Below are 23629 nucleotides of genomic sequence, written 5' to 3' on the forward strand. Positions count from 1 at the left end.
TTAACGGTATCCAGAGTGTTATACCGACTATTTACTGAGTGTTTGTGCGCCCAATTTTACAGCGTTAAAACATACCCACTCTGATTAATTTAGAGTGTAAAAATACCTTTACAAAAATGAAAAATGACAAGATTTTCGTGACAATGTCGTATCCTTTTTTTTTTAATAAACCTAATATTTAACATTTAAAATAACAATTTTTTACTTTTTTAAAATAGCCATAACTTGTTTTCAAGTAATTATTCAAAAAATCGGATATCACGTTGCCTGGAAAATGTCGCTATATCTTTAGATTTCTTAACATCCGTTTTTAGACGAAAAAAAAATATTTAAGATGTTGAGATAGACCTTAAAATAATTTAACTACCTTTCAAAAAAAGAGTCCTAATTACTAAACTAATAATTATTACACATTATGGTATAAGCTGTTCTCCCAAGGGGTTAGATGATATATGGTTATGTTTATTGATGAAAATGTTCACAGTTCACTCATTACCATTAAAAATTCAGTTGAAATTTCTATAGAAATTATTTATTTTGTGTGCCCCTGTACTAGGTAATCGCCTCGAAATTAAATTATACTTATTTCCCTTGCCTACCCTTCCATTAGGGGTGTTAAATTTGTTTGTTTTTTTGTGTTGTTAGGTATGACATTTCTTGTACAGGGTCAGGGCTGTGAATTAAAAAACGCATTGTCTTATTTTTTTCTCGGGTCACTCCGTCGAAGGAATTGTAATTTTTATTATCTATTACATTCAAACGTATAAGTTGATAGTTGTAAAATAATATGTAATCTCACTTCTCGAGCGCGAGTTCAACTAGCGGTTACACTACACAATACATTTACATTAGATCATGATCATCATGTGGCCACCCGAGATGTAACAGAAAATAAATAGGTATTATTACAAGTGTTATCAATTTTCTTATTTTTTTTTTTTTTTTTTTGCCTAGTGGGATATATTATCTTATAATATCAAACGTGTACTGCACCACATACACATCATTACCATATTTCTCAGGAATTTCAAGTAAGGTGTGTGCACACTACCTGCGATAAAACCGTGAACACACACTGTAACGAATGAATATCAAGAGTTTCTAAATACTCTCTTCACACCCCCCTCCCTCCCCAAAAAAAAAAAAGAAATAGAAAAGAAAAAAAGGCAACGTCGAGAGTCCTTTTGACAGTAATGTCGTCAGCTCCCATTGTTGCAATCGATAGCCCGCTATGACTACCTGCAGGCATATACCCTCCCCTCCCCTCCCCTTCCTACCCCCAAAACAAAGGAGCATTGTATTTTTTTTTTTGAAATATGATATTCCCAAGTAGGTCCATCAGGTTAGGTCGTACAATTAAGGACATAATGATAATAGTTAGTAGTAGTATTAATTATTATCGCCATGTCCTTAATTTAATACACAAATTATACTATAGTTTTTTTTTTTTATATTTCATAGCAGCTACTAGTTTATAAAACACTATATCGATTCGACCGAGGTGATTTTTTTGCCAACTCATATGTAATATAGTGTTTTGGGTGAAACGCTTAACTAAAAAAAAAAAAATGGTTATTTTGACCGAACTTGACAGGAAATAAAAGGAACTGGTTCCAACTCTTCGTATACACTTTTAATGAAGAATTTGTTTCTTTATCGACCCCTCCTGTACCCATTTAAAACAAATTAGTTATAGAACAAAATATCTAGTTGTGTACTCAAACAATTGCACAACTGTCTGCAGTGGTTTTTACTTTTTCTAAATATTTTTTTTTGAGAAAAAAACGGTTGTAATCAGGTGTTTTTTTTTTTTTTTAGTTAAATCATCATTTACATAAATTTATCATTTAACTCGTTAATTTATAATCGTATTATTGGAATTATTGGAATTGTATTCTATTGATCAAATAATCCATCAGCTATAACCTAAAAAAAACTATTCTTAAATATGTGTTTTTTGGCACAAAATGTCAGATATTTTTTAAAGACAATTTCCCAAAATGGGAGCAAATGCATGGGAAATCTTTTTGCAAAAATTACATACTGAGAAACCGACAGCGTTATTTTTCCTCGTTTTGCCAATTTTTTTTCATAATATGAACATATTATTTTTAAGTAACTTTTGTTTCGTTTTATGCAAAAGTAACTTGATAGCTACACTTGACAGGCTCTACACTACACGTACAAGTTAATGGGCCAAATTTAACGGGTTTGGTAAGTTTTTTTTTTTTATTAGTAACCAATTTTTGTAACTGTAAATAGTCGCAAATAACTGTTTAACAATATGTATAGAAAAAAAAAAGATTATTATAATTATTTATATTGTCTTTCTTCTGATGCAGCTTGTTCTGGTGTTGTGTACAGAGCACCACGGTGCAAAACAATGCAATGCAGTAATTGGCCATAAAACGCATATCCGTCCAAACTCTGTACTGAAATAATTATCATTACTACCGAAAGCATAGCACACAATGTTAGTCTGTAGTAGTTTTTTTTTTATCGACCATAAAACGTGTTTTTTTATAATATTATTATTGTCTAGTCTGCAGGAAACATCTATTGCAAAAATGTGTTTTTTATGCACTGCCTGCCGGCAACGGTGTACACGTTTAAAATGAGCTCCATAAATATAGAATACCTAATTAGTTTTTTAAATATAAATAATTTGTTAAGTTTATTGGAGTTAAAAATTGATGAAACGAAAACTTTAAAATCAAACTTTAATTTACATATGTCATTTTTTCAAAATTTTAGTATATCAGCAATATAAATCAGAGTTTATTCATACATAAGCTGCCATAGTGGTGGAGGCAGGTTGTCAGGTCTGCTATGTGAAACTGTGCAGATGATACGACAAAGTATTAAGTGTTAATGATGATTTAATTGACATTTATTGATCAATCGTTCGTGTGAAAAATACAGTTCATTGAACACCTCTGCCTCGTGGCTACTAATAGTGTGTGTGTACAACAAAAATAACTACAACTACACAATGTACTAATAATATAGAAAAAATGTCGGTACGACCTATGTGGCTGTAGTTGAACAAAAAAAAAATAAAATTGTATTCAAATGATGATTAAAATATTCGTTTACATAACAGCACCGCAGGAATAACGACCATCGTTAACAGCTTTGACCTTAACGTCCGGATGGTCGGTCAAATACATCAGTCACACGAGCAATTTTAAATTAAAAAACTGTAACAATTTAATAGAAACCGGTTGAGAGAGTCCAGTCTGACGGCTGTATATTTTTTAGTATGTATGATTATTGGCATTAAATTTATTCAATTCACGTTTCACTTCCATTGTAGTGATCCGATAAGTGTTTGCACTTGATCGAAATCAAATAAGCATTTCAGCATAATAAGGTCTCTGGTGTAAAATGTCTGGTCTAAAGTAAAAGAAAAGAAGTATAAATCCACCAGGCGACCAGTTTACCGCAATTACCAAATGTTTTTGTTTTTAAAATACTTTAAAATAAAATGCAATTTGTACATTATTACTCTGTTTTACCTACCGACAACATACAACAAAATAAACAACGTTTGTATTTTATTAACTTTTTAAATTGAAAACGTGCAACTGAAAATGTTGTCCAATCGTTTTGGAAATTTTAAAATATTGCATTGAAAACTAAAAACAATTAAAAAAAAATAACGAAAGCTGCAAAATAACATTTATTTATAAAAAACAAAAATGTATTATGTTAAATTGATTCTGACCCTGTACATACATGGCAAGAACTCATTGTACAGTCATAAGTGTAATTAATATTGTTTACTTCACTGACTAATTAAAATGTTTCTTTTTATAAAAATATGTTCAACCTGAGTAAAATTGTATATTATTTTACACTATACAACCATGCGGTGAAACAATAAGAAATGGGATAATTTAAGGCTTGAACATTTTTTTAATAAAATAATATTATATAATTATTTATACTAATCCTATGATCACAAACAGTAAGTATGCAAGGAAAGCATTACCCTTTAAATTTACCTACAATAAACGAGTAGAGAAAAAGTAGTAAAATTTAAAGGCTTACGGATCGCCAAGTTTTTTAATCTCGACCGAAGTCTCGACTACAATTATTATTCAGACGATGACATTATATACAGGTAGACACAAATACACATAACACAATAGAATAAATATTATACAAAGATTAAATAAACAATACGACAGATAATCACGTAAGAAAGGTATAAGTAAAAAAAATAAATCAAATATCATCAGCCGATTGTCACACCTCAAGTCCTGCAATGCCTCTTCCAGCTCACGGCTTCTTCTAACAGTTGCAACATTTTGCGTCTGGTCTCGGTCAACACTCGATCCGGCAGTTCGTCCATCAGAGGTACCAAAGACAATAAGAACATCTCGTTACCCTTCTTGTCGCTGCTTTCCTTGAGTTCTCGCAAAATGGTCCACCTGCAACGCATGAATGTCAATTGAAATTCATGCAATCTCACCCCCAAAGACCGGTGGCGCACATTCGATGGGGGTAAACAATACTTAGGACAACCCCCCGGCCCCACAATATTACACACCTGACAATAGGCTTACACAGTGAAAGTTACATTGGAAAGGTTAAGTTCAGTTAGGTACACGAGGATTTTAGTGGAACTTTGGAGCTTTAGTGTGTGGGTGTGGATGTGGCATTAAGAAATACAAGCTACCCTCTTAGTATATATTAAAAGGCGTTTAGATAAAAACGTATTAACGAACGAGCATCGACTGATACCCTTTTGTGTGCAGGGTTGGAGGAAATCAATGGCAAACCCAAAGCAATATCCGTATAATACTTCTAGACGAAAAATGTGCATTCCCAAGTATGTAGCTCACCTGTTCGTGTTGATCGCCACAGGTTTTGCATAGCCCGAATTGAACGCGTCCACTGGATAACGCTGTAGACAAAGTTAGGGTTAAAAAAATAAACACCCCACGCCTCGGAATACCGCACTAACCTCTTCCAGCATGAGTTTGTCTTGATAGCAAAGCGGTTCGGGGTGCACGTCCTTCTTTGAAAAGTGTATAGTTATGTTGACCACTCGGATAACGTCATCGCCTGAAAAATATGTAATTAATTTTGTATTTTATAGAGCTTGGACTGCGCAGTTAAGCACCGTGTGCAAAGACCAATCGCTACAATAACACTCACCCACGGCGTAGAAACAGAACACCACAAGGACGAATCCTCCTTCCCACAACAAGTACTGGTAAGGCAATGCCCGGCAGCGGTTGATGTGCTTGTCCCAAAATTCTCGATAACCGTATTTGATTGGCAACAACTCCAGCGTGCGTTTGCGGTACGTCGAAGGATCCTTCAGGACCACTTGATGGTATCCCGGCGGAAGGTGCAGTACAATCGGTGTCAGCTGGTATGGCAGAGAAGCTGTAAAAAAAAAAACATACATTGAAAGTCACTTCATGCAAGTACTCCGGAAACTTATTGAGCAGTCTAACGAGCTAACGAATCGTCACGTGCAATGAGGTACCAAGGTCTATCACAGCACTTGGTACTAGGTTGGAGTCTACATTTCATTTGGCTTCCAAGCGTTGAGTAGTATAGCTAAATGATAATTGATAGCAATAGACTATAGTATAATGAATAGGTCGCCTGAAACTCTAGGAGTCTCCGTCTTTGAGTAAGTTTAATGTAGCGTTTACATATTTCAATCAATCAAACATTTCAAAGAGCCCACCGCAATTTGTTGGTACCTATCTCTGAATTTTTTGGGGATGTTTTCTTAACTGGTCAAGTCTACAAAAGCCAGCCTCCTTGAAACACCTTGTTTGTATCGAAATTTACAAGCACCACGCTTGAAGTACACTGACTCTAAGGGTTGTACGAAATAAAAGCACATTACATTAAATTGAAACAACTACAAACTGTTGAAACAACTCAATGCGACTAGTTAGACAAAAGTGAGAAAACCCAAGTCATAATCCAAAAAGACCCATTCTCTCGTGTGCAATACTAAGTAGACGTTCAAGTGAGCTATAGTTCTATTTAAACAGCTATAGCGTGTGTTATAAAAGAGCGTTTAGTGCAATAGTTTCTTCTTTGTCTTTTCTAAGGTGGATTTACATAATTTATGTGTTCCAACGCCGAGAGCCTTTTCGAAATGTTACGATGTTTATCTGTGCACTCGTTTATGAATACATCAACGAGGAGGTTACATGTATAATATATTTTTTTTTAAATCTACACCTTCGTTGCCTACAGCGGTGATAATAATTTTATATACGCGTTTTCTCACCGACCGAGGTATTATTGTATTGCACTTGTTATATTTAAGTAATAATACCAGAGCTACTCTACACACACACACACACATGGTACGGCCCACTCTGTCACATAAGAAGACACTTGTGGTGGTTTCTCCACGTGGGCGTGTGTGTTTTTTACATTAATCTTAATCGAGTTTGCAAATCCCACATTCGCTGCATTCACTCGATTTCGCGCTACGAATTTCGACACAATGTTGTTGTGGTCTTAGACCCACGCTTCTTATAGGTAATAAGAACAACAACAACAACCGAGACGATCCTTTTGTTTACCGCAAAAGTATACAACGGTAGCGATGCGATTGGAGAAAAAAAAATTCCATTTCGAAGGTAACTCTTTGTGCATGTCAGACTCTGACATATAATAATTACAAGTTATTTGCATTGCACCGTTTTGCTACATATTAGGGCAAACGCGTCCGAAGTGGTCGGATTTATCGATTACATACAAAGCCTCGTTACAAATTACAATCTTAAACATTACACGACGTCTAACTTGTAATTATCCAAGAGAGACAGGGTCCGTTGATTGATTGATTGTTTTTTTTTTGTCGTTCAGGAGGTACCTAGTTAGGCCTGTACTCTGTTTCACGATATTGTTATTATTTTGACTTTTATACCATCATTTTTTTAGCTAGGAATTAATTTTGTAATTTATTTCACGCTTACACAATTCCGGATAGCAGTTCAAGTATTTCAGCATCAAAAACAACATCTTCCACGCCGGTTTGTGTACCATTCGCTCTCGGCCGCCGTAAGCTCCGTCGTTGAACTTAAGTAATGCCTGGAATCGACAAAAAAAAAAAATCACATTGATAACAATTACAGTGATAATCAATTTCAGAACAATTTACCTAACGAGAACGACACTAAAAAGCATTGGGAAAAAGTGGTTGAAAACGGTTAATTCAGGATTTGGAAGAGCGTTCACAGCTCAAAGTATTGGAAAAATGGTGATTTGCTTTAGATTTCACTTAATAAACAATGAAACAACTACCTAACAAAAACTTCCACAAAAAAGCTGTAGAACGATTGAAATAAGAATGACATCTCTATTCTAAAGAAAATTCTCATTAAAAAAATGTTATCATCGATGGGACAAACATTCGGATTTTATCAAAAAACCCTTTTTTTTTTGGAAATGTAAAAGCGTTTAAGTACCTACTAAATTCAATACATAGTCATATTATAAAACTAAACATTTTTTTTTACTATTGTTTGATAAAATATTAGCCTGGGGTCGTGTAACATTGCTATGTTTTCAATAAGGTTATTTTCAACATCAAATATGTGTAAATTATGAATGGAAGGTAAACCAATTGGGTAAATGTAATTAGTATTGTAGTCATTTTCATACACAAAAAATCTAACCAAATTTGTGTTTTAATGAAACGTTTAATATAATATTACCATATTCTAAATTAAAAGGTTTCTATTATAAATTCACCCAGTTTTTTGCTTACAATGTCACCGAACTCGATAAACAGAAGTAATTAAATAGAGGAGGTAGCCCCTCGTATAGGGGGTGGGTTTCTGTGTACAAATGTTCCTGAGCCCTCAAAGGTCGAGGCGGCTGTAGTTGTTAGGCACGTAGTGTATCCAAATTGGGTTAGGTTAGTTTACCCGAAGCTAATGTGAGTACAATTCATTTTACCCGTGTACGTTGTTTTTTTATCAGAAATAAAAAATGTCAAAAATCGTTTACCTGGACGAGTTCGTATCCCGCTTGTTCTGTGGTTTTGGCCATTTCCTTTTCAGGGCAGTAATAATTATTATTCCTTGGGGATTTTCGAGACAGTTATCGACACGAACGACGAACAAGACACTTTTACCTGGTCGCAAGTACAGCTACACGGCCGTTGAAGGTTAGAACGCGAATAAACACCGTCAAACGGATCAGCATCTATCTATTTCAAGAGTACCGTCTCTGGCTTACGTCCACGCATAATATTATTATTTATATATATATATATATATTGTATTTTGCTGTTGTTTTCGTTTCTCGACCAACCGCATATTACATACGGTTTGTGTGCAAAAAAAAAAATTGTTCCCCTTAAAATAACACATACCTACATTGGTACATCTACTGGTATTCACTTCCGCACGTCATCTGCCACGCCATAAACATAATAAAAATGTAAAAAAAACCACGTCCGAACCCGAAGGTTGAGGTTCGCGTGGGCGGTGCGAAAATCGTAAAAAACATACCTATTAAATATTATCAAAAAGGTAAAATAATAATACATAATCGTTTGTCTCGCCAAACGCCAATAATTGTTGCGATAATAATTATGCGTTTCGGTTTGAATTTGCCGCCAAAAATGGTAACCGCTTACCGCGTTCGGTAACGGTTGGTCATCGGTCCGTATTTAGCATGAATGTCAATCCGATTTCACAACCACCTAGCATTGTTTACCTGACTGTTTGTGACACATTTCGGGTCTCAAATCTATTTATAGGTATAACGTAATCCGTGTGAACAAAGAAAAAAAAATTCCTAAACGATTTACCTAGTCCTGGCACTCTTTGCAAAAAAAATATTAATAATCTGTAAAAAAAAACGACAAAGTGAATTTATGCTGAAATTTCAAAAATATTTTTACCTTAATACTTTAAACTATAACGGTAACACTTGAAATATATTATTTGGCTCAGAGATTACATGTGTATTTTCTACTAAGTTAAGTAACGAAAACACCAAAAGCATAGAAAAAACGTTATTTGATAAACATATTAATACTTGTTAATAAAACATTTATCAACTAATTCGTAACTTTTAATCGATTTTCGAACAAGATGTCCAAGGAAAATAATCAACACAGCCTACAGGGACAATATTTAAAATACAATTTTTTATTTCATAATATGTAAAATTGTATAAAAATCCCCTTTTCCCTTTTGCTTCTCACCACATTCATTTTTTAAAAAATATTTTCTTTTAGAATTGTATTAGAAATATTTTATTTTATTAAAAAAACTAAATATTTTTTAAAAAATCGTTTAAAAATAATTATAAATTTCCTAATAATTTCAAAACGATAGAATTCAACGAGAAATTGAATGCACTGTTATTTTTTGGCTAGGACATATTATTATTTTGTTTAGTATAATAGATTTGCTAGACACTTGACAATTCTGTTAGTTTTTATTTAAATTATAAACATAATAACCAATTTACTGCAACGGTAATCGATTTCGTGCCAAAATCGAGTTGTTTTTAAAATAATATTACCAAATGTGTTAATTTGGATAAAAAAATCAGAATCGCAAACCGACAGTTATTTTACCGACTAGTTTATTTTTACGTTAATTGTAGTTTTACTTTTCATAAATTATATTGTTGATGTTTTTTTTTTGGATCAAATTTCAAACATATAATATAACATCGGGTTAAGGAAAATTATGATTGACGAATAAAATGGACAATTTGTAGTTTAGCTGTGCACTTGAGTCAGATTGTGTAAATATATCACTCATACCTCTCTAGGACACTCAAAATATGTATTCCCTATACTTTAAGGGATTACTCCAAACCAGTTCTTGGCGTTTTTTGGGCTTTGTCAACGACGGTTTTTAAATGAACACATTTCTGCATGTAAGTGCGCATATTATCAGCTGTCGGGGGAAAAGCAACTGAACTGAGACACCGCGAGAGTGAACTAGATGTGCTCGCGCCGCCTCGTGTCGCCTCGCCTTCGCTCGGTCTGGAGGTGGTTTTTTTGCGCCCGAGTCAATCAAGACACGAGGCCGGCCGAGCGAATTCTCGAACATTCGTCGCCGTCTCCGCGCGGGTAACTTTGTCGACATGACGTGCGAGTGGACCAACGAGTTTACTTTAAAGTTTTTGGAGTTGTACCAAAACGAACCGGTCATATGGGACCCCGTGCATTCGTTGCACAAGGACAAAAAGAAAATCAACCACGCGTGGGCCAGATTGGCCGGACAACTGGGATGTTCGACGGCGGAGTTGAAGAAAAAGAAAGACTCGCTCATGGCATCGTTCAGGAGCCATTTGCGCAAAAAGAAAGCTTCGATCCACTCCGGCGCTGATGCCAATGATGTTTACACACCGATATGGTTCGCTTACGAACGCATGGAGTCTTTTCTGGCGCCGATTTACAAATGCCAGACGACCGCGAGCGCTCGAGACGATACGGTAAGTACATACATACTTGCAATGAATGAAAATATCTAAAATCCAAATAGATACTCGTTTGTAATTGTTGACATTTCCGCGTCTTTGCATAAACGCCGTCACGCTGTTATCTGATAAGAGATAAGAGATTAAGATAAGAGATTAATGATAAGAGATTAATGATAAGAGATTAAGATAAGAGATTAGAGATAAGAGATTAATGATAACGGCGTTATATATACCGATTTATTTCTATTGCGACAATTGTAGCCGTCGGGGGCTGGCTTTAAAAGTAGACTGTATCTTTTTTTTTTGTTTAGTTTTTTGTAACTTGCGAAGAAAGCCAAAGTGTGGTAACTGGGGACACGCCAACAGAGAGTACAATAGTTGCTGAACGACCAAACTCCTCAACGCCTTCGCTGCCGAATCCAACGGTTCGACGTCGGGGTAACCCTCGCGCGCTTGAAGGGGCCGGAAATCGGACGAAGGAAGCGTTTGACATGCTGAAGGATGTAATCGCCAAAAGAGCCGGTGACAGACAAGACGAAGACGAGTACGATCTTTTCGGCAGAATGTTGGCGAAAAAGATAAGGAAACTACCGGAACTCGAACGACAGGTATTTATGTACGAGATCGAAGGGATGTACATCGACAAGCTACGCGAGGTCCGTCCAAAATGACTTCCGATCCCAGAGCATATTGTTGTGTTCAGAAATGGTTATTGAATCGTATCTGTTTCAGAGTAGATACTACACATTTGTTAACGTTTTTTAGCATTACATATTTTACAGCTATTTTTTTTTTTTTTTTTTGTACAGTGTAAAAATCAGTAATTTCCGCATCGAGTGGGACGATAAAACGAAAAAAACATGACATTTAAAGCTTTCTAATTTACAAAACGTTTGATTTATGTGTGACGTTTTTTCCCCGTAGGAGTATATTGACTGCGCTTAAATCGAGAATAATTAACCGACACATAAATGTCACTAAACACACTGATACGATATAATTATGATTATAAATAGCGTTGGTTAGATTTTCAGCTGTTGCTTGTTGAATGATAAAAAATCAAAAATTATGTTTTCTTTTATAAAATTGCACAGTTGAGCGAAATTCGAATGTTTGCGATTTTAATCAATCCAATTCGTTCAATTTCATTATGTTTATTAAACATGTACTCATTTTGAACTTTAGACCGAATCAATTACAGATAAATAATAGGTATAACCTACAAATTCAAACACAGTTTTGAGAATTTGGATTTTTTACCCATTAAGACTATATTATATCGAGTTATGTGTACTCAGATTTTTTTTTTTTTAATGTGATTGTTCAACGTAGAACAAGGCTTATTAAAGTATACATTTGTAAGTTATTTCACGAATATTTATTAAGTTCCAGGTGCATATTATATTTTATTACCGAGTTGAGTGTATTTCAATAAAAAAATAAAATGTGCTACAAATGTAAATATGGTGTTTTGTTTTTAACGTTTACTAGTTATTTTACTTGGATAACCTAGAAAAAGTTTCTTGTGCAGAAAAAAATATACAACAATAACTAGAGTAGATATTTGTTTGCAAAATCGAAAAACAACAACAAAATGTGTACATTCAAAGTGTGCACTCGGATTGTGAACAAAAACAACACCAAGCTTGGGTTATCCGATTTCATTGAAACTGTAGATTATGTACTTACAAGGGCGCCCATAGGTGAAAATTCAGGTCTATGGTTTTGGGAATATATACTCTATACGAGGCCGAGTCGAAGGTGTTGTATTTATGGCAATAATAATAGTTTTAATGTGCTATTACTCGTTTGCAAAATGTTATTTTATAGTTGAAAAATAATATAATCAACGGCTAACCGAGTATAGTATTACAGTAGTATAACTCGGTTCAGTTTTGGGGAATAAAATGTGAAAAAAAAAATAACAATAATTTTATTCGGTGTCTGAGGTTAGAACTCGGACCGTTCGTCCAAGATGTTAAAAAAAAATCCATTGCACCACGTTGTATAATAGCTCACAGAGTCAATTTGTATTATTGTTAAGTAAAGATTTAATAAATTTAATTTCATAGTTGAAAAAAAAATGTATACTATATTGTACATTAAATGTAAGACCATTAAATCTAGGTATGACTTCACGAGTAAAATAAAACTTTTTTAACAATAAAGTCGAATCTAAAAAATACAATTTATCTTTAAACATTTAAAATATCATACCTACTATTTTTTTTGCTAAATTTGGAAAAATAATTTTTATTTTTTTTGTACATCAAGTAAATCAAAAATACAGAAAAAAATATTGAAGGGTGTTTTTAAAATACAATATATTATAATTATTGCTTTATTAATTATCATTTTATTTTCAAATAATTAAATGAAAATCAAACTGAAATAAAAACGATTATTTCGTAGTATAAATTCAAATTTGTGTGCTATTTACACAGGAAAATAATTTGTACTTTTAATTTTTAATACTTATTCAAAAAAATTTAAACAAATATATTAACCCAATTATTATTAGTACAGAATAATATTTGATTTAAATTCGTTTTTATATTGACCGGTTAAAACCCCGTTAGGTATGTTGTAATGACTAAAAATTTACCTAATTTAATATTTTCCACAGCTCTATCAACTTAAACGGTAGCATAAATATTTAACTTTTATAATCGACATTAATTTGCTGAAAATCTGTATTGGCCGATAACCAGTTTTGGATAATTACATTTTAATATTATGTACTTTATCGGTTACGTTTTAAAACTGTTGATAAGAGCTGTGGAAAAAAAAAAAAATAAAGATAAAAATTCGAACATAGCTTGTAAAACAATATAAACTAGTTGTTCTCTTTAAAGAAAAACTACAATGGCCCATTGTTAAATGAATCACCCTGTACACAGTGTCTAGGCTTTAGTGGTCCCTTGTGAAGTAAAGGGACGTCCAAAAATTGTGCTCGACGCCTGGGCGCCGGGCACGGGTGATTCATCATACGGGTGTCAGCAGCGCGGGCTCACTATACGATCACAGAACGCGCCGCTCCCCTAGATCAAGGATGTGGCCGGCCAGCCGGCGGCCGACCCGTACAAATAGACGGCGGCCGCCGGCCGGGCCGCCCAGCGACGCCGCCGGCGGCACCGTCGCGGGCGTCCCGCCGAAGCGGACGGCCGCGGCCGCGGCCGGACCGCCCGTCGCCGGCCGGAAGCGGCCGCGGCACCGGCACGGACGACGGCGCGTAGGCGGCGCGACGGCGCGGCAAACCCGACGGCGGCACGCGGGTCCGACCCGGTTTGCGGTGGCACGTCCGTTGCGCGCCATCTACCGGCAACGGTGACCAGTCGAATTGGCCGAATTCGACGAAATTAATTCCGCAAACCAATGCCGAGTGCACTTGCAGAGTTACCAGGAGTTCAGTGTATGCAACTTGCAATACAGCGGCGTATATATGGCGTACACCCCCTACTCCTGACAAGTATATTATTAACCCTGTCCGTTTTTTAAGGAGTTTTCTATAGGCAACACTTAAGAAGATGTTGCAATCATTTTTGACCGTGTCGTCAATTCAGGCAGACAATATATTATGTCCACCGCTTGTCTTGTGGTTTGAGTACTACCAAAAATGCCGGCTAGAAAACATTATCAATATGATACAAAGTATAAGTAGAGCTTTTTGTTTTTTGTTTTTTTTTTGAAAAAATCGATAAGTAAACCTTTTTTTTTTTGATATCACTTTCGTTTTCCCAAGATAACCGACCAAGTACGTCGCTAGATGACGCCACGCAAACATACTTTATTATTAAAAAAAACCATCGTTTCTGTATAAATTGTCACAGGTGTAACGCTTAGCGCTGTTATTTTTTCTGAAGACAACAAACAAATATTATTCAACGGAATGCATTGCATCTAGTTAATTATACATAAACACGGACAATGGTGGTGCGATTTGTGATCCATAAACTTGCCACTCGAAGTCCAGACGTAAATATAATAAACCTATTTTTGTAAGAACAATAATACCTTAAGCTCCGCGTTGAAACTTGTACTCGGTTTATTCAAAAAATAACAAATAAATATGTTTTCTTGGACTTCAATCTGTCTGTCGGCCGTGCGTGTTCCAGTATATAGTAAAAGTGTTTTATTTTTTCCATCCCCAGCTCGTTTGCCAATAAGTTTGCCAATTCGCCTGTACAGTATAATAATATAATACAAAAAAAAAAAAAAACTGCTCAGCAATTCCCATTGTGCGCACTTTAAGGCGGCATTTAAAAGTCTGCCGTTGGGTGAATTTTATTTTTTAACCGTCGCCTATATTATATATGTATAGTGTGTGTGTGTGTGGAGTTTTTTATTCGAGGCGGTAAACTTTTTGTGTTGTTTGCTCGGTTCGTTTTACGGCCAAAGTGGGCTCGTAAAACCTGCGCTGTAGTCACTTTTATACTACCTACCTACTATGTGTATGCGTTGAACACTAAACAATATAGGTTTTTTTTTTCCAGAGATACCGGTGCCGAGTCGAGGACGACGACGGCTGTGGGGAAGAATAGTTAAATTTTAGCTGTTTCACATTCTCTGTTGATGTGCAAAGAGAGAATTGTGTGTGTAGCCAAAGCTCGAACGAAGGGTATAATTTCATTGAAATCCAGTACTTGAAAATAAACATCATCATTGTGTGTCCTTTTTTTTACACCGCCTTCCTCCAGTTAGGTTAGGTTAGGTTAGGTCAGGTTAGGTTAGGTCAGGTTAGGTTAGGTTAGGTTAGGTTAGGTTAGGTTAGGTTAGGTTAGGTTAGGTTAGGTTAGGTTAGGTTAGTTTTCACAAGTTGCTAGTGTACCGAACCTAACCTAAGCTCTCTCTCTACGACTTGTCCCCCGGTAAAGGGTTGTCGAATTTCACACCGCCGGACCAAAGACAACACAAGGAAATCGTCGATCGGTTGTGTTGTATTGTGGTTAAAAGAGCATCGAATCACATCCCGCGTTTTGTTTTGTCACGTCTGTAACAATCGCAACACGAGGCCGGCGACGTACAGCGCTATCGCTTTGGGCAGCACAAAGGCGCTGTGGCACGGCCACCCGCTGGCAATGATGGTCTGGATCCATTCCCTGTAGGGATAGACGAACAGGTGTCGGGTCTGGACGTTGGGGTTGCCGCACTCGACCGGCCCGTCCAGGTTGGTGTAGTCGTACCCGTGGCTGGCGATGCCGAACTGGAACCCGCGGCAGAGCAGCGGGCCCCCGCTGTCTCCCGGGCATATCATTTGGACGTCCGGCTTCGAGCACAGATACTCGGGCCACGTCAACGGTATGTTGTGTCTGCGAACAAAGCGAACACGATGGGGCAACCCGTGACCGCAGAAGAACACACACGACGCCGCAGTGATTGTTAGCCACTACGTTATTACCCTTCCGAAGCCATGCACGCATTCGGGCCGTACGTAACCCAAGCTTTGCCCCTGTACCCTAAACTGCCGGCTTCGCCGTTCTCGGTGGCCCCGAACCCTAGCACGTCACACCGCAGCTCCGTGTCGTTGTCGAAGTCGCCCGGATGTCCGGACAGCGTGACGAACCGGTGCACGTCTTTGAACGGGCCGACTATCTATAAAACGGCAACCGGAAGCAGGCGGCGGCCGTGAGAGACAATCGGGTAAAAACTACACTGGCTTTTACTTGCAACACGCTGATGTCGGCTTCCATGGTTCTGGGGTTGTACCGGGTGTGATGGTAAATGGTGCGGACCGCCCGGAAGGAGTTCAGCGACGAGCTGGGGCTTCCCTGGTGCACCTGCGTTTGTCTGCGGACAGTTGTTTGAAACAGATTTAAAAAATCACCTCACCGGCCCCGTCTGCCGTTTACTTTGATGCTGGACGGCGCTCTACGGTGCGTGCAATGGGCTGCTGTCAGCACGAACGTGGACGTGACCAGGGTACCGGTGCAAATGCTAGTAGACAACAGGCTGGTCTTGATCCTCAGTCCCACCACGAACGGATAGTCGACGGGGTCGAACGGCACGCCGCTGGAGACCAGCTCCCTCTTGGAGTCCGCCAGGTCCGGTCCGGCCCATATCGCCCGGATCAGTGTGAACAACACGACTAGGAAATTTCGTCTCATGCCTATAGTCTCTTCTCGGTGTGAATTTTATTTGTCCGCTCGGTAAACAGCAACCTACCGTCAAACACTCCCGGCCGTAACCACGTCGATTCGGTAGTAAACATAAAAACAAACGGATAGACGAGTGTTCAGTTTGTAGGTCAGAAACAAACAACTTCTCAACTTATACAACAATGCGTTGACGATAATTTTACCTCGTCGGGCCCCCAATCGTCGAATTGCCATGACCTATTACTCTACTCTGAGGTTCATTCAAAAATTAAAAAAAACTAACAAATTGTGGTGTACATCTTCACTTCAAACCCAGCTAAATTAGAGACCCAAGATTCGTGGAGCTCTTTGTAACCTAGCATTGTGCCCAGCATCGCTAATAGAGCATATCTTGTACTCGGGTAACAATCTTACAGGTTTATTTGTCTCTGACTCTTCTTGTAGTTGTGAACTAGAGTACTTTGTAATGAACAGTTAAATTAATACCAAAGGGGTCGTGTTTATGTTGATCAAATTAAAATTAAACTAATAAGAAATACGCTGATTGAACAATGGTTTACTGAGTGCGCTATTATGATTATTAACAGAGTAATATTGATAAAGGTAACTTATTTTGGAGTCGATTAGTAAATGGAAAGAACAACTCGTGTGGACTGTTAAACATGCTAATAGTGAAAACATTACAATTGAAATTGTCATTTGGAAAATAGATAAAACCATGTTATACACGCCGGACAGGTGGAATAAAACGTGGTCTTACACACATCAATTAGTAACCCGATCACTGATGTATAATTTCTTTGTTTGGTGTAATTCATTGTAAAAAAAAAAAAACCCGTGTACGGTACTCCAATGGTAATTTAACGTTGTTTCCTGTCTGCATATCCTGCACTTTGTCAATTAAACAGGTCAACGACCAACTAGGTATCTGGTTATCACGGTCGGCGCATTTAAACCCAACTCGAACTTGGGTAAATAATATATTATTATATTTTAATGTCATACACACAGTAACAAACCTAGTAAAAAAATAGTAGATCACACTGCGCCCATTTCAAAACCGCCTAAAGGTTGTTTTTAACCAACAGCATAATATTATGAATACAACATTTTGGAAAAATGACTACTTCCGAAATAAACTTGTGATTTTTTGACCGCAGTAATGTTAGCATAGTTCAAAAGCGGACACGTTCACTGTTTTAGTTGGCGACGCGATTTTTGTTTTAGGAAGTCATGTTCAAAATAAAACAAAGCTAGAGTGTCGACGACTTGAGACATGACAAACAAAAATGCAGTACCGTTATCGCCTATACTTAAAAAAAACACACACCTATAGAAAATTTAAAAAATAATTACCTACTCTAATGCGTTAGCATAGTTTCGTGGTTCTAATTTTAGACGGTAAAAAAAGTAAACTTTGAAAAAAAATAATACTTTTAAACGTTTTCAAATTGTTGTTATCGATACAGCCATTAAATGTTTATTGGAATGTCAATGCTACATTTTGCTATATTAGACTTTTTTAATAGGTTGTTAACATATGTCGGTAGTATTGAAACTATTATAAAATATTACCGGTATTCTAAGTATAATACTTTTAAAAGATAAAAAATGTTAAAATAATATAGAACTTTAATAGTTTTTTCCTCGCAGTACATTTTAGCAGGGAATCAAAATACGTTAATAACACAATTCTCTTGACGAAATAAGGTTTTAAAATTAAATATTTTTATTTTTAATGATATTCGTGTTGTGTGGCTCTTATTGACCACTTATATATTTATGAATTCAAAATTTAGTTAGTAATAATGCTCAGAATTGAGTTTTTAAAATATTAGTTGTGAAAATAGTTTAAATTACACTGGTTTAATAACGATTTTGACAAAATAGGTTTTAATATTATTTAAATAGTATTTAACCCTCGAGTGCATTTCATCGGAATGGGTCGCGCTATCTACAAGCTTACAGATAAACTAAAAAATATAAAAAAATCATAAAAATGGTATTTTTTCAGACAACTAATTCGTACGAAAAAACATGATTTGCTAAATGCTATTAAAATATTTTGGACTCAATGGCAACATTTTAGTAATATTTTGTATACAATAAGAAACGTAGTAGAAACATACTAACAAAAAAAACCTATATAATGTGTATTTATTAAGATCAATAATAAAAAACATTAATGTGTGGCCGTTTTCGTGAGATTGGCTTGGCAATGTTCGGTTTTCCTTTTTTTTTTTTTACCGCATGCGAGCCTAACTTCACTTGACTTAACAAGAACTTCAATCGCTCAGTCACGAAAAACACATTATTGAACATTTAACATCTTCTGAGGTTTGCTTCGAAGAGGAAAAAAAAAAAGCATGTTACAATTAGTAATGTAGACCGCTAGATAGTTAGCTGAAACCATTAAGTATTTATTGTACAGCATACAATCAATGCTAATACGCTTTTAGGTAATTGATACACAAACCTACACGTTATAAAAAATGTTGATTTTTTTTTTTACCGTATAAACGATTAAGTTCAAGTACAATTTTGGCACGGTTGTAAAATCGATATTCAGACTGTGCTTACTTTTTCATGACTATTTCCATCGTCGGTGGACAAAAAGCCTTGACCCAAACAACTATATTGATCGCCGGAGGTATACAGGGTGTGCCCGAATCGAATAGCGTAGGCAACGGACTAATAAATTCATTTGGAGAACCCTCATTTCAAAAATGTTATAATATTTCAAAGTGTAGTTTAGACAAACCTACTGTTTTTGCTTGAAAAAATCTGTTAATAATGTTTTAGTCTTTTTATTTTCCCCCCACTCTATATACAACAAAGTAAAAGCTAAATCTATGGCCCTCTATAAGTTTTTTTAAGTTAACCATTTATCTGGTCTCGAATTAACAATATTGATGATTTCTTTCTTTCGAATAGAAAAATTATAATTTATTATCAGTCTAAGATCTACAAAATGCTGATCTTGTACTTGATCTTAGTCAATTGAAAATCGCTTAAACTGTGAACGGTAAGATGGTCGTAACGGCTCGCCAAAACCAGACGCATACAAATAGTTAATATAATCTTGAAAAAAACACAGTTTTAACAAAACTGCGTTATTTGAATACAAACTGAATATCATAAGGATTTGGTGTGTATGTATAGTAATAATGTTTAAACCCTACCGCGTGAGTAAACAACATGTTGTTTCAAAATGAACACTTGTGTGGAAACAAAAATATAAACTCACAGATTTTATGTCTCTATTATGCGCACCGACTTTTCGACGTAGTGTTCAAAATTTGCCGTGGCATTCGTGATGAATTGGTTTGCTGTAATTTGTGTGATGTCGTGGTGGCCGTTCGTGGGAACTATAAACGGTTATTTGGCGTGCAATCTCATCAGGAGTCCATTATTTTTACACAGACATTTCAGTGGTTTTCAATTGAACGAACTGACGTTCGTCGACATTTTAAATTTAGGACGGGACGAATGTGACAAGCTTGAACCGGACCAAACGACATTAGATTTGTGTGCGAAATTCTTACGGCGTTGCGTGTACTGTTCTTCCACTTCTGCAATACGGGCGTGGATAGTATCATTCGAAGTACTCTTGCACGAACGTTTCACCAAGCGACAGGGAATGACGGAGATTCTTACATACCCGTGGACAAACGTTCACTGGCAACACTGGTGGTTGTTGGTAAAAACGCACGTGTGGCAGCTCGGTTCGTTGTCGGTTTTTTGTGCGTTTATGCTTCGAGAGTTGGAAAAACCTCCGTGGTTGCCACTCAAGGACCAAGAAGTTCTGAGCCGAGTTGCAGAACTGCTGAGTTGGCTACCCATGCGAATGAAATATTCGAAATCACTTAATAGGGGTTACAAACAATACGGTCACGAGAATTTCACCAGGATGCAGGCGATATTCGCTTCCGTTCAGAGCGTTTTGATGGGCTACTACAAAGACAACTGTCCACTAAATTGGAATCCCATTGAGAATTTCAAGAACGCGGACGCGACTACGTACAAACGTCAGGCCGAAAGCAATCTTACAATCTACTCCACCAGTCTCCATGAGATAATAATTAATTTAAACGTGTCCGCGGTATTCGCCGAACACCATAAACCCGCAGCTCGGTACAAGAACGCTATTACAAACCCGTTCAAGTTTTTGGACCACAACGCCAATGTAAAATGGTTATGGGGTGGCGTCAAAATACCGGTGAAAACCATTCACGACCAGTTGACGTACGATATTGGCGAACACGACACTCTTAAACAGTATTCCACTCTCAAAAGCTTAACGATAGCTACTACATTTTACGGTCATCTATACCGTTACTTGCGGATTTACATTGACCACCTGATGACGCCAGATAGCAACCGATTCGGATCCAGAGCAGATGACGATCCACCGATTATGAAACCCATTCGAAAGTGGATCGCTAAGATTTCAAAATCCTACAATAAGGACTTATCAGTGGAATTATTGGAGGTTTCGATAGAAGCAATCAGTAAACGCATTGAAAACCCTATCCCTAACACGTTGACGGCCGTTGACTTGGCATTGATTGCTAAAATCCAAATGACTGCTCACAATTATTTAATTGTAATCGAAACGTCCTACGAGTTTCCTCAAACTGGACCCATAAATAAGAAAAGCAGTGCGTTCATACGTCTCACAGCCATTCGATTTGCGATGGATGACTATGTCAATCTTATAACCACGTTTGCGCAACCATAGATAAGTTCTCGGTACTGATATTATCACTAATAATTGACTTGTGATGTTTTTAACTGTCAAGTATGTATAATAATAAATAGCTATCCTCTTTCTTTGGACGAATAATTAAGTTTTATGATTTTGTTTTCACCCTGACGTTTATATTATTAATAAAATAATAATTTAACAATTTTACACTCTTTTACTTACAAAATATGATTTCATAAATTGGCAGTGTTTTCTATTATTACACTGGTATGTTTGAATATACTTGGTTTGATCTATGATGGTTTATACTAGTATTGTGCTGTATTTTTTCTATTCACAGTTTTACATTCGAGCAGATAAAAATAATACCACACTTCCCCTTTCCTCCCGTAGTAAATATTAAACCTTAATAACTTAAAAAATAGTTCTTCAAAACTTGTCATCGACCAGTCTATATTTTAAATTATCATTCATCATCTAAAGGCTGTGCTTGTCGTGATGGCCGCATGTCTTTGTCGTTTGCCATGTTTCTTAGCTTTGAATAGGATGTGACATCCATGAGATGTTTGAGTTCTTGGAAGTATGATGTTCTTGGGCGTACTCTAGATCTTTTCCCCAAGATCTTTCCCTCGCAGATATTCCTTACAAATGTGTTATGTCTGTATAAGTATCCTATTAATTTCGTTTTCCTTTTTTATATGTGTCTTATTATATCCTTTTTTTCTCTTGCATCTTTTAATACTTGCTCATTTGATTTCCTTCCTACCTATGATGTTTTGTTTATTTTTCTCCAGATCCACATTTCCATTGCTTCTAAACTGTCCATTTCGCTTTACCTGGTGGTCCAGGTTTTACATACATATAACAACACACTCCATACAAATGTTTCAATGATTTTTTTTCTTAGTTTCGATGTTCAAGTGTTTGCTAGTTATTTAACTGTATTTCTTCATGAATGTTTGTTTGGCTAGGGTTATTCTTTTTTTGATGTCAATAGCGGATTCATTATTATATGTAATTGTGAATAAATAATGTTATTGTACATTTTAAATAAATAGTATTTAATTAAAACAAAATACGATAACATATTTTGCCCTCCGGTAGTCAGCTTTAAAAATGTAATATCATAAAGATTTGGTGTGTATAATAATATTGTTCAAAACCTACCGTGCGTGTAAACAACATGTTGTTTCCAAATGAACACTTGTGTGAAAACAAAAATAAGCATACAGATTTTATGTTTCTATTATACACACCGACTTTTCAACGTAGTGTTCAAAATTTGCCGTGGCATTCGTGATGAATTGGTTTGCTGTAATTTGTGCGATGTCATGGTGGCCGTTCGTGGGAACTATAAACGATTTTTTGGCGTGCAATCTCATCATTAGTCCATTATTTTTAGACAGACATTTCAACAATTTAAAGTTGGACGATCAGTTGTTCATCGACATTTTAAATTTAGGACGGGAAGAATGTGACAAGCCTGAACCAGACCAAAGGATATTGGATTCGTGTGCGAATTTCTTGCGGCGTTGCGTGTATTGTTCTTCCACTTTTGCAATAGGCGCATGGTTAGTTTCATTTGAAGTACTCTGGCACGAACGCTTCACCGAACGTCAGGGAAAGGCGAAGATTTTTTCTAACCCGTGGACAAACGTTCATTGGCAACACTGGTGGTTGTTGGTAAAACCACCCGTATGGCGGCTTAGTTCGGTGACGGCTATTTTGGCCTTTAAGCTTCGAGAGTTGGAAAAACCTCCGTGGCCGCCACTCAAGGACCAAGAAGTTCTGAGACGAGTTGCAGAACTGCTGAGTTGGCTAACCATGCGAATGAAATATTCGAAATCACTGAATAGGGCTTACAAACAATACGGTCACGAGAATTTTACCAGAATGCAGGTGATAAACGCTTACATTCAGAGGGGTTTGTTGGGCTACTACAAAGACAACTGTCCAATGAATTGGAATTACATCGGTAATTTCATAATCAAGGACGCAACTACGTACAAAGGTCAAGCCGAAAGCAATCTTATAACCTTAACTACCGATCTCCAAGTGATAACCTCTTATTTAAACGTGTCCGCGGTATTTTCCCATCACCATATCCCCATAGGTCGGTACATGAACGCTGCTACAAACCCGTTCAAGTTTTTAGACCACAACGCCAATGTAAAATGGTTATGGGGTGGCGTCAAAATACCGGTGAAATCCATTCACGACCAGTTGATGTACGATATTGGCGAACACGACACTCTTCAACGGTATTCCACTCTCAAAAGCTTAACGATAGCTACTACATTTTACGGTCATCTATACCGTTACTTGCGGATTTACATTGACCATCTGATGACGCCAGATAGCAACCGATTCGGATCGAGAGCCG

The 23629-nt window shown here is 36.6% G+C and overlaps 3 protein-coding genes and 1 non-coding gene across 4 annotated transcripts; 1 reads left to right on the plus strand and 3 right to left on the minus strand.

Annotated features, from left to right (window-relative positions):
* Positions 1 to 3648: 3648 nt before the first annotated feature.
* LOC126835486 (uncharacterized) lies at positions 3649 to 8226 on the minus strand. Its single transcript, XM_050568113.1, has 6 exons — positions 8002 to 8226; positions 6966 to 7080; positions 5167 to 5400; positions 4973 to 5073; positions 4851 to 4912; positions 3649 to 4436 (listed from the first exon to the last, which is right to left on the minus strand). Exons 1-6 carry the CDS (start codon positions 8041 to 8043, stop codon positions 4259 to 4261), a joined length of 732 nt encoding a protein of 243 aa, XP_050424070.1. The 5' UTR covers positions 8044 to 8226; the 3' UTR covers positions 3649 to 4258.
* A 1816-nt stretch (positions 8227 to 10042) lies between these two features.
* Positions 10043 to 11877, plus strand: LOC126835579 (uncharacterized). The gene is made up of 2 exons (XM_050568252.1): positions 10043 to 10455; positions 10755 to 11877. The coding sequence occupies exons 1-2, from the start codon at positions 10105 to 10107 to the stop codon at positions 11112 to 11114; spliced, it is 711 nt and encodes a 236-aa protein (XP_050424209.1). The 5' UTR covers positions 10043 to 10104; the 3' UTR covers positions 11115 to 11877.
* A 1502-nt stretch (positions 11878 to 13379) lies between these two features.
* On the minus strand, positions 13380 to 13500 carry LOC126836279 (U4atac minor spliceosomal RNA). Its single transcript, XR_007685303.1, has one exon. It is a non-coding gene; the product is annotated as a U4atac minor spliceosomal RNA (small nuclear RNA).
* A 1927-nt stretch (positions 13501 to 15427) lies between these two features.
* LOC126835806 (granzyme A-like) lies at positions 15428 to 16547 on the minus strand. The gene is made up of 4 exons (XM_050568631.1): positions 16273 to 16547; positions 16107 to 16230; positions 15842 to 16035; positions 15428 to 15752 (listed from the first exon to the last, which is right to left on the minus strand). Exons 1-4 carry the CDS (start codon positions 16545 to 16547, stop codon positions 15428 to 15430), a joined length of 918 nt encoding a protein of 305 aa, XP_050424588.1.
* Positions 16548 to 23629: the final 7082 nt, after the last annotated feature.

The sequence above is a fragment of the Adelges cooleyi genome, unplaced genomic scaffold (assembly GCF_023614345.1).
Source record: "Adelges cooleyi isolate 19-005CV unplaced genomic scaffold, UGA_ACOO_1.1 ACOO_flye_CR_arks_rails_tigmint_CR_PRNA_23, whole genome shotgun sequence".
NCBI classification, from domain to species: Eukaryota; Metazoa; Arthropoda; class Insecta; order Hemiptera; family Adelgidae; genus Adelges; species Adelges cooleyi.

Excerpts from the sequence above, each read along its gene's own strand:
- LOC126835806 (XM_050568631.1), bottom strand. The coding sequence starts at position 16,547 with ATGAGACGAAATTTCCTAGTCGTGTTGTTCACACTGATCCGGGCGATA. Across the intron at positions 16,231-16,272 it reads GTAAACGGCAGACGGGGCCG|ACAAACGCAGGTGCACCAGG; the intron begins GTGAGGTGATTT and ends AACTGTCCGCAG. Across the intron at positions 15,753-15,841 it reads GCGTGCATGGCTTCGGAAGG|ACACAACATACCGTTGACGT; the intron begins GTAATAACGTAG and ends CTTTGTTCGCAG.
- LOC126835486 (XM_050568113.1), bottom strand. The coding sequence starts at position 8,043 with ATGGCCAAAACCACAGAACAAGCGGGATACGAACTCGTCCAG. Across the intron at positions 7,081-8,001 it reads CGGGATACGAACTCGTCCAG|GCATTACTTAAGTTCAACGA; the intron begins GTAAACGATTTT and ends TGTCGATTCCAG. Across the intron at positions 5,074-5,166 it reads GTTCTGTTTCTACGCCGTGG|GCGATGACGTTATCCGAGTG; the intron begins GTGAGTGTTATT and ends CATATTTTTCAG.
- LOC126835579 (XM_050568252.1), top strand. The coding sequence starts at position 10,105 with ATGACGTGCGAGTGGACCAACGAGTTTACTTTAAAGTTTTTGGAGTTG. Across the intron at positions 10,456-10,754 it reads CGAGCGCTCGAGACGATACG|TTTTTTGTAACTTGCGAAGA; the intron begins GTAAGTACATAC and ends TTTTTTGTTTAG.